At 46.6% G+C, this 18775-nt stretch overlaps 1 protein-coding gene across 1 annotated transcript in view; it reads right to left on the reverse strand.

Annotated features, from left to right (window-relative positions):
* The window catches only part of asah1b (N-acylsphingosine amidohydrolase (acid ceramidase) 1b), a 45124-nt gene that overhangs the window by 24537 nt on the left and 1812 nt on the right, over nt 1–18775 (reverse strand). The window contains exons 8-10 of the mRNA XM_084318491.1: nt 11523–11667; nt 11308–11362; nt 3818–3899 (exon numbers count right to left, since the gene is read on the reverse strand). Coding sequence (XP_084174617.1) covers nt 3818–3899; nt 11308–11362; nt 11523–11667 — 282 coding nt within the window. The remainder of the gene's footprint in view (nt 1–3817; nt 3900–11307; nt 11363–11522; nt 11668–18775) is intronic.

Below are 18775 nucleotides of genomic sequence, written 5' to 3' on the forward strand. Positions count from 1 at the left end.
TATATACACACCGGATGTTTAATGTTAGAGTTGTAGGCCTTCGTTGTCATGGTGCCTTATATTCTAGAAGGTTGTAGAGTATACTAGTGCAATAGACTATTGTTCTGTTCCAGAATGATCTAAGAGACCCAGGGCATTTGAGCGATAAACCCAGAATATTCCAGATAGATCTTTTTGCAATGATATGTATTTGTCTCCCCGGAGACCAGAGTCTGAAATTATAATGTATTACAAATCGTATTATACACAGTACACATTGTTATAGACGGCCTGCATATCGTCTGCTACCTTGATGAACACAATAAAGTCATTCTAACACTGGTATACACTGAGAAAGAGGCTTATCTGTTTTCGGCATTGTCGTTCTGCCTTGGGGTATCTGCTCCTTTTCGATTCAGAAAATCCTCAGCTTCTTTAGGTGTGTATACACCAAACCTGTGGCCGTCACTGTCCACGATCGATAACAGCGCCGGGTATGATAGCCTTGGCTTGTGACCAGATTTGAACAGCTTTTGCATCACCTCCTTGTATGGTAGACATCGAGTGATGGCTTCTTTGCTCAAATCTTCGTAGATAAATATTGATTTATCACCATATTTCAGATTCCCACGTTGGATGCGAGCAAATTTGATGATGTCATCTCTTATTGAAGTCTTCCGCAGAGTAACAATGATGACTCTTGGCCCGATGTTTCTTTGCCCCCGAGGACCGATTCTGTAAACATGGTCCACTTCTGGCACTGTGTTTGGAGGGTTGTTACCCAAAATCGTTGATAGCACTGTTGGAAAGTTGGCGTCTTCGCAATTTACTGCTTCATCAAGCCCTACAATGCGGATGTTATTCCGCCTGTGGTAGCGTTGGGATTCTAGTAGCCTCTCCGTCGCTTCGTTTTTAACCTCTTGTATTTCCCTCCGGCATTCTTCTTTCACACTTTCTATCTCTTTTACCATCTCTGTCATGCCACCTTCGTTCGCCTTGACTGCCCGTGTAATATCTGTCACCGTATTCTCCACTGACGTGATTCGCTCGGACTGTGCATCGATCGCTTTCTTGACTTCTTCTAATTTCTCATCGACGCGATCGAATTTAGCATCGACGTGTGCTTTGAGCTCATCAACGTTTGCTTTGAGCGCCTCGATGTTTGTAATCTGATCTTTCATCAGTTTAGTCTGTTCTATCATCAGGTTAGTCAGTGTGTTGAAATCGGGTGGAGTGGTAGTACTGCTTGTATCAGTTGGTGATTTAGGTACAGTGTCGGTGACGCTGGACTTGTGTGCTAATATTATCTTATCCAGATCAGCTGCTCTATTTTTCACAGAGCTTGTTCCTGTCTCATCTGTTATGTTGACATTTATTGTCTCTTCGTCGGGGACCATAATCGATGGTCCCGGTATATTTTCCTCTTCATTCTCCTCTTCGGGGCTTGTCGCCGTCGGCTCAGAACCCGCGACGGTTAGAACGCGTCTTCTTTGTTTTGTTACGTCCTGCGCCGCTGAAGTTACCGTAGTTTGTTTCTTTACCGTCTTTCTATCCTTAACCATTTTGTCTTTTGATATGGTTAGTAGAAGGTCTTATCAATACATACGATGTGGTCTATTCTCTTTCTGTACTGTCCAAATAATGTTTTTAAACTAAATTAACGTTGGTGGGAGCGGAGCAATTGCAAAATGCGTGCACTACATATTGTGCTAAACCGGTTTTCTTTATAGTCATTGTTCCCTGTGTGAAGGGGCCTTACAGACAAACATAACTACTCAATGACAGTAATACCTTCCAGGTGACCGTGTCCAATTTTCTCACAAAAGGATGATTGTGTGTTTCGCTTGTGCTCAAACAACACGTTGAGCAAGGCATTGAACCCCCGACTGCTACAGTAGAGCTGCTCATTGGTCAACAGAATGTGTGGTTGTACTGGGCAGGTCCCAGTAACCCTCCCTCCCCCTGCAACTACTCCCCAAGGCTGTTGCTGTGAATAACAAGGACCCAGCTACATTGCTGACTCTCTAAGAAACGACACACCCGCCAGAACACTGCGATCCTCAGATGCAGGTCTATTAGAGGTCACCACAAAGAGTCATAAGATGATCGGTGATGCAACCTTTGTAAACTATGCACCAAAACTGTGGAACACATTACCCAACAATATTAGGGAATCCAATACGTTAGAATTTTTTTAAAGGCAGCTTAAAACCCATCTCTTTACCAAAGCATTTGACTGACTTTACACTATTATACTGCACTATTTCTCTGTGATTGACATTGCACTATTTCTCTATATTTTATTCCCCATATTTTTATTCTCTTTTATTTTATATATCCGAGGCTGGACATCCGTACTAGTCTATTACTGTTTTCCCACAGATAGGCGGGAAGTTTTGGGGCTGTGAGCAGGAAATGTGAAAGGCTTTACAGACTAAGGGCTAGATCCACAAAGAATGGATTGCACAGAGCAAGTTGCACCCTTACTTAAAATTCATTATGAATTGAAAATGGGGGACCCTGATGTAAACAAGACAAAAGTCTTTCTCTGGTCTACATCCCCTTAACAATTGTGTGTATTGAGCCGTACTGTATTGTACCCATTCTGCAATCTGTTAATAAAAAATGTCATTCAATCAATCACCGTGCAGATTGATTGATTGAATGATTGTGGGCGGTGACTACAACCAGATCCGCGCCTTGCTACGTAGGATAGCGAGTCAATTCTCAATGGCTTGGTTCTGTGGGGGAGGTTCTTGTCTGAGCTGAACTGAAGAAACGGAAGTAGCTAGAGATTTCACATCAAATCAGTGTTGGTACAACCCCACATTGCTAGTAGGCTTGGGCGGTATGACGGTATTAAGGTATACCAGGGTATTTAGAAATACCTACGGTATTGATTTTCAATACCGTCCGTCACCGTCAAAATCACAGATGCGCTTCAGTTTCTATAACAGTGAAACGGAGTTTTGAGTGTAGTGCACACACTGAGTGTAGTGCACACACTCGCCAGCAGAGGGCGAGACCGCTCTAGTGGAGCGAGTGGGTCACAACGGTGTAATGTTGCGACAGTGCTGTGAAAATACCGTAAAGCGTTGTGACGAGAGCAGTGTTGTTGTGGTCCTTGTGGAGCAATCAGTCTCTTATTATATGTGAACTAAAGAGTACAAGGTTTACACAACAGCCCCCACCCGCCTTTTTATTGTATTTGTACCGTCCTGTACTATCCGCTGTCAGCTGTTTATCTCTCTCTGTGAGCTACTGAGCTTGAATAAATAGCGTTAGCTCACGTTAGTAGCGTTAGCTCTGCGGCTAATCTTGGATTACCCTGAACTAAATCAATGGCTAGGTTATAAAGCATTCGAGTAGTTTTTACTGCACATAGAAGTAGCCAAACAACGGGAGCATTTCGGGAGCATATGACCAAAACCCAGGCAATTTCTAGCCCTTAAGGAATCAAATAGTCTGCCATGGCTATAGGCTAGATGCTAACGCTAAAACGGTGCGGGCTTCTACCGGTGCGGGACGGGACTATCATTCTGAGAGCTGACGATGATTTGTTTACTTGGTAACACGTAACACCACCCCCCCCCCCCCCCCCCCCCCCCCGCTGATGAAAATGAAAGTCATACCGTCAAATACCGTGCACCGGGGTATTATAACATAAAGGTTTGCCGGTTTGAAAATAATGATACCGCCCAAGCCTAATTGCTAGAAAACAATGCTAAACACTGGAAAAGGCCATTTATAAGACAGGGGACCTTTAACTTTCCTTTCTAAATAAGGGTCATCATTAACCATGTTTCGTTTTAAATAATAATAGTAAAACAAAGTGTACCTGGTGCCGTTCTCGAGGACCATGCGAGTGAGGAAGCTCATCCACATCCCATCTCTCTTCCCCAGGATCCACTCCAGGATTCCTGCATCAGGAGAGGGTGGGACCATGACTATGTTGTCTATCTTAAAAGGGACATTTCAATGTTTATTCCTTTTTTTTAACCTGAATCCTATCGTTCTGTGTGAGGAGGACAAGTGTGCTCAAAACTATGAGCAAGGTGAATGGCAGAACTAAATTTCTGGCCAGAAAAGCACATTTATTAGACCCTGAAAGTCTTCGCATTCTGGCAAATTCACTTGTTTCTTGTTGCTTTGACTATGCTATCTGTTCTTGGTACGGAGGTCTGACCAAAGTTTTAAAAGATAAGTTACAGGTTTCCCAGAACAAACTCATCCGATTAACTCTAGGACTAGCCTCCAGAGCACATGTGGGCAAACAACACTTCCAGTTGCTGGGCTGGCTCCCAACTTCAGCTCAACATAGTTCACAACATTTATAATAATAGGGCCCCCTCTTATCTTACAAATTATTTTCAGTGGAACAGGGACATGCATACCCATAACACCAGAGCCAGCATTGCCGACCTGTGTATTCCAAGGTTCAAAACAAATATGGGCAAATGTTCTTTTAAATTCCGGGGAGCCACAAATTGGAATTTGCTACCTTCACAGCTAAAATGCACCAGTAGACGACACAATTTTAATAGTACTCTGGAATGCTCTGCCGAAAAACATCTCATCCACAATACATAATAAAATTACTTAAAAAAAAAATTAACTCAATGGACACCATACCCGAGTAAAGTCGGGTTAACTCGCTGACGCTTGAGCGCCAAACCCGAGAAAAGTCGAGTTTTCATCATTATTTCTTTTATTCGATATTTTCATTCATTATCCATCCAGGGAGCCTGGTGTTATCATAGGGAATGAGTCTGAGATCGCAAAAGTGCAATACCGGCCGCATCCTACCAGGCAGCGGTATCGAGCACCCTTTGAAACCTTGTGTCTTGGGCTGTGCGTCGATTAAATGGGTCCGGGTCGGCTATTTTTCTCCGGGCAAGACGAGTTATAACGCTCGGATTGAGAAGAATCAAATACTCCCGATCCATGTTGTGTGGTGGATTATGTTGGCAACACGATGGACATCAATACTTGGAATGGTGATCAGATAATTGGAATATTCTTTTAGGGGTACATCCTAATCAAGGTAAGGGCTATATGATATCAATCTTGCGTTGATCGAAGAATGTCTTCATTGCGATCCGAGCGTATGTGTGTAACGTTAGTCCATAACGTATTCCGTTGATGACAATCAAAGCATAAAAAAACGACTTTCATGCATTCATGATGGAACATAATACCTATCATATGCATTTCATTTTTTTATTGTAGCGTGTGTAGGGATGAAACGCCAATGCATTTAGTATAATACATGTTGCAGGCTATTACCAGCCTCCCAGGAATTACCCTAGACCACTCTAAAACATACGGTTATTCTATAACCATACTGCCCTGTCAAGGCTAACCGCAGTAACTTGAAAAAAGTCAAAATTTAGTTATGAGTGAAATTGACCTTGTCAATAAATGTTTTATCTTGTGACCAAGTTTCAGATGTTAATGTCGCTCAGTTTTGGAGATATGGGGTTTTAAAAACTGCAGTAACTACAAAATCACACTCAAAACCCAGGCAGACCGCAGTAACTTCCAAACAGTGAAAAATGGCTTTAAAGTGTTTTGACTTGCCATCCAAAATGTGTTATAGGTAGATAGATGATAGTACCCAGATTTAACATGTATTAATGAAGTAATCTTTAGGCATACAAAAATATGACATAATTATTTTAATTAACCCCAAAAAAGCAGATACTGCACTCTGCTGCACGATTTCCTTAAATAATTATACAGGTAATGTACAGGCAAAGTGCAGTAACTTCAAATACAATGTTGTTTTCCCTCCAGCTTTCATAACTTAACCTAGCCATTTTGAAAATGAAATTTAATACCTGAATATATTGGAATGATGATGATCCAAATAAAATGGCTAGGTTAAGTTATAAAAGCTGGAGGGAAAACAACATTGTATTTGAAGTTACTGCATCGCATCATCCAACTTTGACAAAGACAGCGGTCTGCAGCACAGAGCCTGTAACCTCACGGATGTCTCCTGGCCAATAGGAAACGCGCCCAGTGACGTATCCCATGGCCGGGGGGAATGACCCACCCATCCTAACATGGAGTGGAACCAGGGATCCCCCCCCCTCCCCCTCCCTGTGACGTGCTGCCCCTCAGCCGACAGGGAAAACTGACAGGCAGGAGCCATGACACATTCTGCACGCCAGCCACAGACGATAACCTCGTCTGTGCAAAAACTGGCTTTATACATGGCTTCAGGCTCATGTGCGAACTTGCCACCTGAATTTTTACACCTTTACCCTAAAGTAAGAAAAACACAGACCAAGAGAGGGGCCAAGGGCCTTGGTACAAGAGCTACACATGTAACTTCTATAGGCCAACACCTAACCCAGTTGTGGATTCAATGCCACGTTTACTTAAACGTGAATACGATACACACAACCCTCTATCACAATAAAAAAGGGCAAAAGTTCACTCTCACTACTGCAAGAGGAACGCAGTTTTTTTATGATGAGAGAAGACATAAGTCCTCGATCAAGTGCTGGTCACAGGCCTCGCTAAGTCTACATGACAGCGACCAAAAATGTCAGAGAAATTGCCTCTCTCTAAGCAAGAGCACAACCCCAGCAGAAGCTGAGGGATTTACACTGTATCCCCCAAAATATAGTGAATCAACACACATTTTGTAAACAAAATTATATTTGAGGGGAGGGGGGGGGGGGGGGGGGGGCAGGGGCAAACCGGGGAATCATTTCACCCACCCCTCACCACCTTACCCCTGATACGACGCCAAATGTCACGTGTAGAGTAAAAGCTTTACATCATGCACGCCAGCCACAGCCAAAAACCTTGTTTGAAAACAGGTTTCCCACAGCTCTGCTTATGTGTGAAAAAAACTTGCCACTTGTTATTTTCATCATTACCCTCAAGTAAAGAATAACAAGCTAAGAGAGGGACTCAGCCCTCGATCATATGCCACTATGCACAGCATTGTAGGGTAACCCAGCCAGTTGTGGGGGTCAGCCACGTTGTCTAAACGTTACATGAAGACACACAACTTCTCATCATACAACAAAAACCGAGTTAATTTTTACTCACGTAAAAACAACGCTGTTCTTAGGTAGAGAGAAGACATAAGCCTTGGCCAACGCTAACCTAAGCTATACAAAGTGACCAAGACCATTTTCACACCACACGTCGTATCTCCAAATGTAGTGAAGTAACATATGTTTTGTTAAACAAAAACATCGTTATTAACAAAAAACATTCGGGGGGGGGGGGGGGGAGGAAGAGTGGGGTAATGTCCAATGGACACCTTACCTGCACCAACGAACGCAGGACGAAAGGCCGTAACACAGGTTGGTCCACCACGTTGACGAAGGCCTCTCGCTGGCAAGGCCAGAAGAAGCAATGGCCGGAGCCTTGCTCCGGCGTGACGCCCCCCTCCTGCAGCCGGTCATGGCGCAGGCCCGACGACATCTTCTGCCAAAGATGACGTCGTAGTCAGAATGCCAGGGTCCGCTATTCTCATGGCTAGCGGCAATGGTTGTAGCACAAGCTAAACAGCTAACTCTAGGCTAACTGATAGCATCAAGCTAACATTTCCTGGTCTCGACTCCCGGAGAGTCAGCATTGCCTTGGCTCGGGCTGATCGCTATACTAACTCGTTTGGCTGAGTTAGGGGGAGGGGAGCCGTGGGTGGGTCCTGGGCGTTGTGGACAGCGACCCCTACAGTTCGGTCGGGGCGCCTGCTCAGCGAAGATAGGATCTGGTGAGAGGTAGTGCGGCCTCCCACACGTTACACTCTCCCAGTGAGAATCTGCGCGGCCAGGCTGGCTGCCGGCTGGCTGCCGGCTGGCTGCACATGCGTCGGAGGACCAAAAGTAGGGGAAAGTGCACAACAACCAGGAAGGGGGTTGGGAATTGGCATAACGACTAACAGTGGGATGGGAGAAAAATCGAAAAAAGAAAAAAAAGGAGGGGGAAAAAGATTTAAAAAAAATTATAAATTGCAGCCGGCAGCTAACGTCATAGCTAAACAGCTAACTGGCTAACAGTTAGCTCATACCGGCTATCGCTAGCCACTAGCTAACGCAGAAGCAAGCTAAGCGGCTACTACTGAAAACTGTACAACGTGAGAAAAGCAATACAGGCCAACACTTCAGACAGCCGCAGTCTTTTCCTCTTCTTATCCGAAGAAAAAAGGGAAAAAGGCAACACACGCCCCTCTTCAGAATGGTGTTTACCAGACACAGCGGTGTCGGCAGCAAGCCCCTCGTTGTACGCGGGCTGCAGCCGACCTGAGCTCGGGGATATTCTCATAACGAACACCAAGCTCACCTCCCTCGCGCCGGGTGTTTTTCATCTTGAAAAGCGGGGCCAGCACGGCGACAGAGGGTATCCGTTTGTCCAGAGACCCGGGGAATTGAACCGCTGATTCGGAATCACGGTCCCAGGAAAACAAAGCTACGACTTCTCTGAGGAGCTAATGTTATCGTGGGGCATCAGACTAGAACCCCTTCCACGCCGCTAAGGGGCAGCGAAAAGGATTCTAGCCCGGAGCCGACCTTCGCAAGCTATGCAGTTGACCCCCCACAACTGACACACCAGGCGCCCGCGCCGCAAAAAACATCACCCGCCCAGAGAGGCCGTCAGCCCTCACACAGCCGACCGCCTCCCAAGCATAGTGTCCAGCTGCAGAGCCAGAGGCAATGCCGGCGGGGATTGCTCAGCGACGCGCGCCCCTAATGCGAAGCGCCGGTGGAGGTCAGAATGATCATCATCTTCTAGACACTCCGGTGGCGAAGACATTATCGCTGTATTTCCTCGAAAAATAGTGAGAGAGAAAACAAAGATATAATGTCAACGCAGCTCCTCTTCTCCAATAACGTATCTCCTTTCCAATAACTATTTCGGCAATAAACTAAAGTGGTGTATACAGGCACCTTACGGTGGTGAAAATAGGGAAGGAGCTGATGGTGTGGCCACGACCCCGCTTATGTAGAGGAGCGGATGTGGGTGTGGCCAGGCGGATGGGTGTGTGCATGTGGAGAAAAATTATTCATTATTAGATTGGATAAAGGGATAGTTCCAAGAGAGCAGAGCGTAAGCTATACGATAATATAACCATACTTATATTCACCACGGTATAAAACGGGAATGTATGGATGAAATTTCTTTTTCTTTTTCACATATTGAACGATAGATACTCGATGTCAAATGGGCCATAGTATTGTATCCATAGCTATAATATATAATATAGTTATAGCCCTGCAAACACTGCCACGTATTCCTATACTTTAGAGCGCTGGCCTTTTAACCACACATCACACATATCGCTCTGGCACTGATTGAGTTAATAAACATAAACATAAACATGACCACATGTGCTCCTCACAACAGAACTATATGATTTGGGTTACAAAAATCTGCGACGTGCCCCTTTAAAACATTCCCCTCAATAATAATAATAAGTAAGGGATAATGTATAGCTACGAGGTCATTGTCGCAAAATAATTGACCGACACAGAGTTTAGAATACCGAGGCGCCTCACCGAGGTGTTCTAAACGTCAGTGAAGGTCAATTATTTTGCGACAATGACCGAGTATAGCTATACATTATCCCGCTTATTACATGGCTAACTTACTAACAATATACCTAATTAATTTTACACCATCGACAAGATGAGATCAAATGCAGACGCAGTTGTTCTGTGGCTCTGTCAGCCCAAATAAAGTGATTATTATTATCGCCGGCAGCCGGCAGTTGTGTCTGATTGCACTGATGCAGTGTGTGTCAGTGGGCTTGATTGCTCCAGCTGCGAAAAGCAATAATCACCTGTGATTATTGCGCGTTGCCCATGGCAGCGGTCAGTTATCGAAAAATAATTCACCGCTGTCAGGGGCTATTGGCCAATCACAATCAAGCATTTCGGCAAATGTGAAAACGCCATGTAATAAATACATTTAATTTATAAAGCGCTTTTCAGGAACCCAAAGACGCTGACAATGAGCAAAACAAATGAACAGAGAAACAAAGGAATAAGGGAATAAGCAACAGTATGAAGACGCAGGACATACAACCACAGGTAACAAGGAACAGATACAGAGTCCAGTAGGGGAACAGTCAGGGAAGTAAGGAAACCGAGGGGAGGGGGGGGGGCAGGAGAGGGAGAGAAGGTAGGGAAGGGGAAAGGGAGATGGTAGGTTTGAGGAGGGTGGTTATGGGTAGGGATGGTTGTATGCTTGGGAGAACAGGTAGGTTTTGAGTCTGGATTTAAAGGTGGAGAGTGAGGGAGAGTCTCGGACAGTCAGAGGGAGGGTGTTCCAAAGTCTGGGTGCAGCTCGTGAAAAAGCCCGGTCACCAAAACTTTTAAGTTTGGATGACGGGACAGTGAGGGAAGCAGTGGAAGAGGACCGGAGGGAACGGGTGGGGCAGTAGGGGAGAAGGAGGTCAGTCAGGTAGGGGGGGGCCAGGCTATGGAGGGCTTTGAAGGTGAGAAGTAGTGTTTTGAAGTTGATGCGTTCCTTGATCGGGAGCCAGTGGAGGGAGTGGAGGACAGGACACAGGAGTGATGTGTTCACGGGACCGGGTGTTAGTGAGGAGGCGGGCGGCTGAGTTCTGGACCATCTGCAGTTTATGGAGGGAGCGGGAGGTGATGCCAGTGAGGAGAGAGTTACAATAGTCCAGGCGGGTGGAGATGAAGGCGTGTATGAGGGATTCAGCAGCAGGGGGGAGAGGCACTGACGGATTTTGGCAATGATGCGGAGGTAAAAGTATGATGTTTTTACAATGGAGCGGACATGGGGGTCAAATGAGAGGGTGGGGTCGAGGATGACACCGAGGTTGCGGACTAGGGGGGAAGGGGTGATGGTGGAGTCATTGATGGTAAGTGTGATGGGTCCGGATCTGGTGAGGGTGGTTTTGGTGTCGATGATGAAAAGTTCCGTCTTGTCACTGTTTAATTTGAGGAGGTTATGGGTCATCCAGGTTTGGAGTTTGTGATGCAGGATTCGATGTGACTGAGGGGAGGGCTGTGGGGGGGATTGTGTACTGATGTAAATTTGGGTGTCATCAGCGTAGCAGTGGAAGTTGAGGTGGTATTTACGTATGATGTGACAGAGGGGGAGAATGTAGCAGATGAAGAGCAGGGTTAACCGTCTGTAGTGTGGTAGTGAAAGGGTTAACCTTATGTAGTGTGGTTGGGAAAGAGTTAACCCTTTGTCGTATGGCAGTGAAGGGGTTAACCTTCTGTATTGTTGCAGTGAAAGGGTTAACCCTTTGGTAGTGTGGTAGATAAAGGGTTCAAATGCAATGCCAGTAAAAGTGCGGCTGAACAAGAGCAGCTGAAAACTCACCAATGTATCCTCCATCAATACTGAAGCGCTCATTCATAGTCAGGGAGAATTTGTGCTTAGGAGAAAATTTGAAAAATAAATTAGTCAAATATTGCATAGTTGCAAACACTATGTAAGACAGGCGCATGGTCAATAAACTGCCATTGTTAGCTCGAGCCAGTGTCCAGTGTAACGTTTAATATTCAATGAGTAATTACAAAAGAAACAGGACTCACAGGCTTGATGCCAGTCAGCATGCCAACATATCCAGCAAAGTTGGTGGACTGAAAGACAGTCTTGTTGTCCCTCCTGAAGTCAAGGTTGACCACTAGAGGCTTGAGCTTATCACTAACAATCCACGACTGGTTCTTCATGTCCCATCTACCAGACAAAGAGGACAGCTACATGAATGAATGAATGAAAACGTTATTTAACAGATTGCAGAATGGGTACAATACAGTATGGCTCAATACACACAATTGTTAAGGGGATGCAGACTAGAAAAAGACGTTTGTCTTGTTTTGTTTACGACTAAAGACGCACTTCTTCAACCATTATCCAGGGTTTCCCATTAATTACCTAGACTGTGGCGGCCTGCCACAGTTGTATAATGAACCAAAAAAATAAAAAATAAAAAAAAAAGATTTTTATTTTATTTATATTTTACTATTTTTTTAAATATTAAGTTTGCCAATAGGGATGTATCGGTAGTATTGGCAGTGGTAGTAGTCGTAATAGTAATCCACTATATTTTTTTATTTTCTAAAAAATAAACCAGTTCAACACAGGTAACCACTTTTGCTTCATTTCTTTGATGGCTCAAATGTATGCTCTAGTCCAGGGGTTCCCAAACTTTTCAGGCCAGGACCCAGAAAATAAGGCGTCAGAGAGCCGCGGCCCAATGCACATCGTCAGGCTTTTTTATCTTTTTTTTTTGCCAGGCGACCGATTTTTTAAGCCAAATATCACTTCAATCCAATTACGTTAGTTCAAGTTAGTTATTCATTTATATGTGCTATTTATGAGAGGGCTAACTTGTTGCAAAATAATAATGATAATAATAATAGCCTCATTAAAATACTATTGTTGCTTCGGTTGTTTTCAGCGTTTTATGTGCATAATCTGTTATTTAGTTTGAAATGTTCGTTGAAATAAGTAGATTTTTTTGTTTTTGTTTATTTATTAAGTTAATATGAAACCATATAGTCACATTTTAGAATACAATAGAATAGAATACAACTAGAAACACTGTCCTGGCCTGCTTCTAAGTTCAGTGGCCTGACAAAAAAATAAAAAATAAAAAATAAAATAAAATAAAATAAAATAAATAAATAAATTATTTTTTTCTTTCTTTTTGGAAATCATCTCGCGGCCCACCCATGGCTGCTCGCGGCCCACCTTTGGGTCGCGACCCCGACTTTGGGAACCACTGCTCTAGTCCAGTGGTTCCCAAACCTCTCCTCGAGACACCCCAGCCATTCCATGTATTTGTTAAATTCCACCACCAGCACACCTGATTCAACTAATAAAGGGCTAGTTCTGTATCGTTAGTGGCTTAGCTTGGCTTCGCCTTCTGCACTATCTCGCGTACGTGCACGCGTACTGAATAAACCACAAATGTACCTCTAATACCAGTATTAGTCTGACCACACCCCTCATCAGCTTACCTTCATAAGCAGGTGTGTGGTCACCTGCTCTCCTCCTTCTCGCTTTCACCACAAGGAAGAGGTGCCTCGGTAGATCCCCACACTTGACACCATGATGGAAGAAATTGGATTAGGAACAGCTTGGGAAACAAGGATACGTTGACATCATATCTTTATTTTCTCTCTCACTATTTTCGAGAAAATACGGCGATATTGTCTTCGTACTGGAGTGTCTAGAAGATGATGATCATTCTACAAACCCTCCACCGGTTTTCGTATTGGGAGCACGCCGCTGCATGCTTCTCAACTGCAGTTCCTTGCTGTGTTTGTTGGGGTGAAACCTGTCAGGCCACAGCTGAACTGTCGGACATGCCGCTGTTGTGAGGAGCGGTGCGTTCCAGGTTGGGTGAGTAGTGTTTGCTGGCGGGCTCCACTTGTCTGTTAGTGCTATGGGGGCTACTAGACGAAGTTTATGGAAACCGGCCCCAGGCTAGGGTCCTTTGTTTAGCCGTCTAGGCGACAGAAGGCCTTGGTCTGGCGACCATTATAGTTTTAACTAGTGGGCCGCGACCATTGACACTGGTGATCCCTGTGTGTTCTGGACGAGTGGATTCTCTCTGTCACCGTGTTAAGACCCCATCTTTCATATCCAAATGAGAGTATTCCTTCACGAGGGGATATGTGCATGTAATGTGCGATAGCGGCAGATTCATGTTCAAAGTCAGCTATACAGGCCAGTTGGTACTGTGCTGATTCCGCCGGACGTGTTATTGTCACCGTTGTGAAGCGGTGTTGACGTCTTGTTTTCCCTTTTCTCTTAAAAAGTGAGGAGGGTTCAGAACGGCGGCCTGTCTGGGTGAGTGTTATGTCATTGTTTACATGTTCATAGCTTACGGTTAGCCGGTCGGTGGCCTGGCGCGGGGTAGCTTGGCTTCTCGCGCGCCGCCGGGAGCTCGCTCCTGATCGCGTGCGTCGTAGATCGGCGTCTCGCGAGCGGAAGCGATAGCACCCGAACGGCTGGAGCAGCCGTTAGCTTGATGCTATTCTGTTGAACGTGCTTTGATTTTTAACATGTTTTACACTTTTGACCACGACGTCATCCTTGACAGGGGATGTTCGTCAACCCTGCCCGAGCCTAGACGGGGATTGCGTCAACAAAGAGGACTGTAGCGACTGGTGGAGCGGCGACGCTGCCCGGATCGAACAACACGGGACGCTTGTGACTGCACTTCGCTGATCTGCGTTCCGGGCAGGTACGGGGTTGGCCAGACCCTCATAACACGTCTTCTGGTTTTACCTTGCTAAATGTATTGTGAATGACGGTGTTTTTTCCCAAAACGTGTGTTGTTGCAATGCATTTGAGATACGTTGCGGGTTGTGTGTGAGCTGTTTTTGTCACTGGCAGTAGCTTCTCCGTGCAGGTCGTGATGTATTGATCTGGTTGTTGTGTGAGAAACATCATGGTGTTTATGTGTACCGTGTACTCACTACTAAGGCAACTAACCTATGAAGCTATGCTTGGTGACGAGTGAGTAAAAGAATGTTCTTTCTCAGACTGTAATGACAATGGACAGTGAGTTCACACATTAACAGGTTTTCCTGTTTTAACTGGCCGTATTAAGGGTAAAATAGGAGGATTGTGTTTTTCCCCCCCCGGTTCCCTGGGGACTTTATCACCTCCTATCAGACATGTTGTGCATTAATTGTGTCTTTGTGTGGTAGGGATACGATGTAACTCTCAGCTTGATTGCTGAGGTTGTGCTAAATCTGCTGGAGAAACTTATTTCCTAAAGGGAAATTGGTTTGGTTGCTGTCGTGTGCTTAGCAAGGCCTGTGGTCGATACTAATCAAGAATGATGTATTCTCTCATTGTGATGATGATGGGTTGTGTGTGTCATGTGACCTACAACTGGGTTGTACTGGCCACAGAAGCACATGTGTATGTTGGACCGGGGTTCTTAGAGCCCTCTCTATTCTGTGTTTTTCCTTAGTAAAAATCAGATAGCAGGTTAGCTCGTGCGCTGTGTGGAGCTGTGAAACGCTTCATAGAGCTGACTATGACTGTGTCATATTCTCTTTTTGTCGTTACGTCGTATCATGGGTGTGGGGTCGTAAAGGGGTGAACTGGTAACCTTTCCTCTCCCCATTGTTCTGTCGGTCAGGGGTACACCCCCTGTCCTTCAAGGTTCCCGTCACGTGGCGGTTCGGCACGTTACGGGGGGGGGGGGGGGGGGGGGGGAGGGAGTTCCTGGTCCCACGGCCTGGTATATTGGGCGTGTGCACCGCAGGAATTCCCCCGCCATAGAGTACGTCACCGTGCGCGTCTCTGTTGGTAGGACTTCCGTGTGCTGTTCAGGTCCATGTGATGGATCTGTTTTCAGGGGGGGTGGTCAGGGCTCCTCCTCACCAAGCGCCTACTCAGGCCTTCTGTGAGTTCGGACTCCTTCTTCCATGTGATCCATGTGAGGAAGCCTCCATCAGAGTACAGAGCCTTCCTCCTCAGATTGTCAAAGTGAGTGGACCCTCTAGAAGGGTCCTTTTCTATTGTATGTATATTCGATTCAATTCGTTTATTGAGTGTGTATGGGTTCGGTGCCTCTTCCCCGGAGGCCCTAAAACCAGTTTTTTACATGGCTCAAGGTGCAATATATTCTTTTCAATCTGTACAGCTCGCGTGGGAAGTCTCTCTGGGGATCCCCGTCTCTTTCCTATGGGAGGGTGGTGGGATGTAAAAATGTGAACATTTTTTACCCCGGCTGTGTAGACTGGGATACATACTGTTGATGCTTCCTTCTTTCTATTCCAGAAGTGTTGGAGTTAGGGAGTGTCACACCCCTCTTGTCGTTCCCCTGGGCGCCTTGGGGATTCAATGGCAGGTCTAAATAGCCTGTTCATTGATGGGGGTGTGTCCCGACGCACGTATAGTGCTAGCTCGCTGTAAACAGGCGATTGACTGGCACGCCTTAGTTGCTTGTGGTTGAAACAGCGTTTTTATAAAGCAACTGAGATGGGGGTTTTTCCTCTTCCGGCGACCACATCCCATGACCTGGGTGGGTTGTCGACGGATCCTCGTTCATGTCTGGGGGATGATGACGGGATGGATCTGAACATATGTAGTGGGGTCTCACGCCCTTGGGGTGGGCCACCAGGCGCGGTTCGTCCCGACGTCTGGGTGGCGCCTTCTTTTCATGTTAAGATCAACACGCATATCTGCCCTTTTCCTGGGGCATGTCGGCGTGGTTAGGGCACGGGACTGGTTCTGGTCACGCTGGTCCAGATCAGTTGAACCCGTTGTCCGCCGGGGATGCAGATCTGCTGTTCTGGTACCCTGAGGGACTTGGGCTTTTTTCAGGGGGAAAAATGCCAGGTCGGTCTGGGTGTCACAGGGTTAAGCGCTATGGAGACCCTGGTTGGGTATGTTTTTACTCAGCACTGTCGTCATGGCTTACAGCCATGCCATTCTGTACGCGCTCGATCTCGTCGGATCTCGGCCGCTACACAGGTTGGTCCTGGTTAGTACTTGGTTGGGAGACCGCCGGGGAATACCAGGTACGGTGTGCTTAGGGGCTGGTTCTCCATTGTTTTTCGCTCCTCTCTCACGCATGGCGAAGAGGGGCCTGTGGGGGTGGTTTTTTGACCTCCTCTGGTGACCCTGTGCTTCCCGTACCGCCAGGCCCGGTCCGAAGTGATGTTTGCGACCCGTAGGCCTGGGTTAACCCTTTTTGGAAACTGAAACACTTGTACTGCGGTATAGCCGGTGTATACCCGCAGGTGTGTTTTGGAGTTTTTTCTTGAGGGGTTATAGGAACAACCACCGCATTGGGTAACACCGAGGTGGTTGGTTCCCTGGTGTGTTGGAGCAGTGTCAACTCCCGGGTTCACCGGTTGAGGGTGCCCCTGCACGTTCATGACGTCTGCCAATCGTGTCAGCCTTCTCTGCCTCGACCCCTCTGGGTGGGGGTTGTTAAATGGAGGCTTGGTCATGCAACACCGCCAGCTTACGCTCCTTCCGCCGGGGCGGCTGTGTTCAGCTGTCCCCTCTGGCGCCTGTCTCGTCCGCAGTCTCCAGGCTAGGGTTAACAGCCTGTTGCCTGGTTTTTCCCCGGTGCGCTGCCTGCTTCCGTTGGTTAACCTTTTTTGTGTGCTTACGGCCATGCTGACTGCCTATTCTGCAGGGTCAGTGTGCCAGGCGGTGTACTATTGGGGGGACGGGGCCCGCTCGGCTTACTGGCCTGGTTGGTTCCGCCTGGGAATACCAGGTGCAGTAACTGAGGGGCCTTTGTCCGAATACGCTGGCGATGTGGGGGGCGGGGCACTACGTGCCCACCTGGTGGGGTCTTGATGCTGGCATCATGGACTTCTCCGGGCCCCCATTCCAGGGAGTCCAGTCCTTTTGGTGGGTCTGGGTCTTCCTTCGTGCTCCGCTGCTACGGCCTTGCCACGGGGTTGGGTTTGCCCTTGACCCCGTGATTCTGGGGGCAGTAACGAGGTTGTTCCTCCGTTCGTTCCCGGGTGGCATGCGGGTTGTGCGTGTGTGTAGTCGTGGGTCAAGCCACGGTCTGCTCACCCTGTGCGTTGAGTTGCTTGAGTGCCTCTTCGCACGGTCGGGTCCGTCGCCCTCCCGTGACGTCCCTAATAGGGGGGCTACCCTCCATTAGGGGGGGTCGGGGGGGCTCGGCCCTCCCTGTTCTGATGGTTTTGGGGGGCTGTCAGCGGGGTGTATTTGTCAGCCAAGTGGCTCCGCTTGGCCTCCCTTGTGCAGAAGGCGAAGCCAAGCTAAGCCACTAACGATACAGAACGTTAGGTTATGACTATAACCAAGTTCTGTTAGTTAGGGGCGATGCTTGGCTTCGGACGGCCGCTGCAGCCCTTGACCTCACCTTGTGGTGAAAGCTTGGGAAGGAGGAGAGCAGGTGACCACACACCTGCTTATGAAGGTAAGCTGATGAGGGGTGTGGTCAGACTAATACTGGTATTAGAGGTACATTTGTGGTTTATTCAGTACGCGTGCACGTACGCGAGATAGTGCAGAAGGCGAAGCCAAGCATCGCCCCTAACTAACAGAACTTGGTTATAGTCATAACCTAACGTTAAGTTGAATCAGGTGTGCTGGTGGTGGAATTTAACAAATACATTGAACGGCTGGGGTGCTTCGAGGAGAGGATTGGGAAGCACTAGACTAGTCGATTTTGTGTTTTGAGCACAAAGTTCATCATAGATCTAGCCTCTTTATTTTGCTCTCAAAGTGCACCAGATTGATGCATTTAACTTTAAAATGTACACACAAAAAAAAGTTACGGGGGGGCATGCCCCCGGACCCCCCTAGAGGGTCGGAGGTTCACCCCCCATAGGCTCTGAAAATCCTGTGGGAAACACTTTTATCTGAAATAAAAATTTAAAAAAAGATTATAATAAATTCTAACCCTAACTAACCTTACCGTCATGCACTTGTCCTAGCACTCAACACCTTGATGAACATTGTTACTCAGCTGATAGAGGTGTGCCCTTCCTGATGACTTGTCGTACAGAACTTGTAAGTCGCTTTGGATAAAAGCGTCAGCTAAATGACTAAATGTAAATGTTACATTAGGGTCCCCCTGAATGTAAACAGATGCCTTGGCCTTTGGTCATAGATAACAGTATATTGTATTTGAAGGTTTACCAATAGGAATCCATACAGAGGTATGCGTTGTGGCAATACAGCCATCAACTACATTATGTCAAATTCTTCTTTTTTCCCCCTTGTCCAATAAATATAAAATGTGCACATTGCAGCACTATTGCAAAGATTTTGAATGAAAGCTACACCATGTCTGTTAAAAGTACAAAAAGGTTGAAGAAGA

This window comes from Notolepis coatsorum (genome assembly GCF_963971535.1).
Source record: "Notolepis coatsorum genome assembly, chromosome: 7".
Taxonomy (NCBI): domain Eukaryota; kingdom Metazoa; phylum Chordata; class Actinopteri; order Aulopiformes; family Paralepididae; genus Notolepis; species Notolepis coatsorum.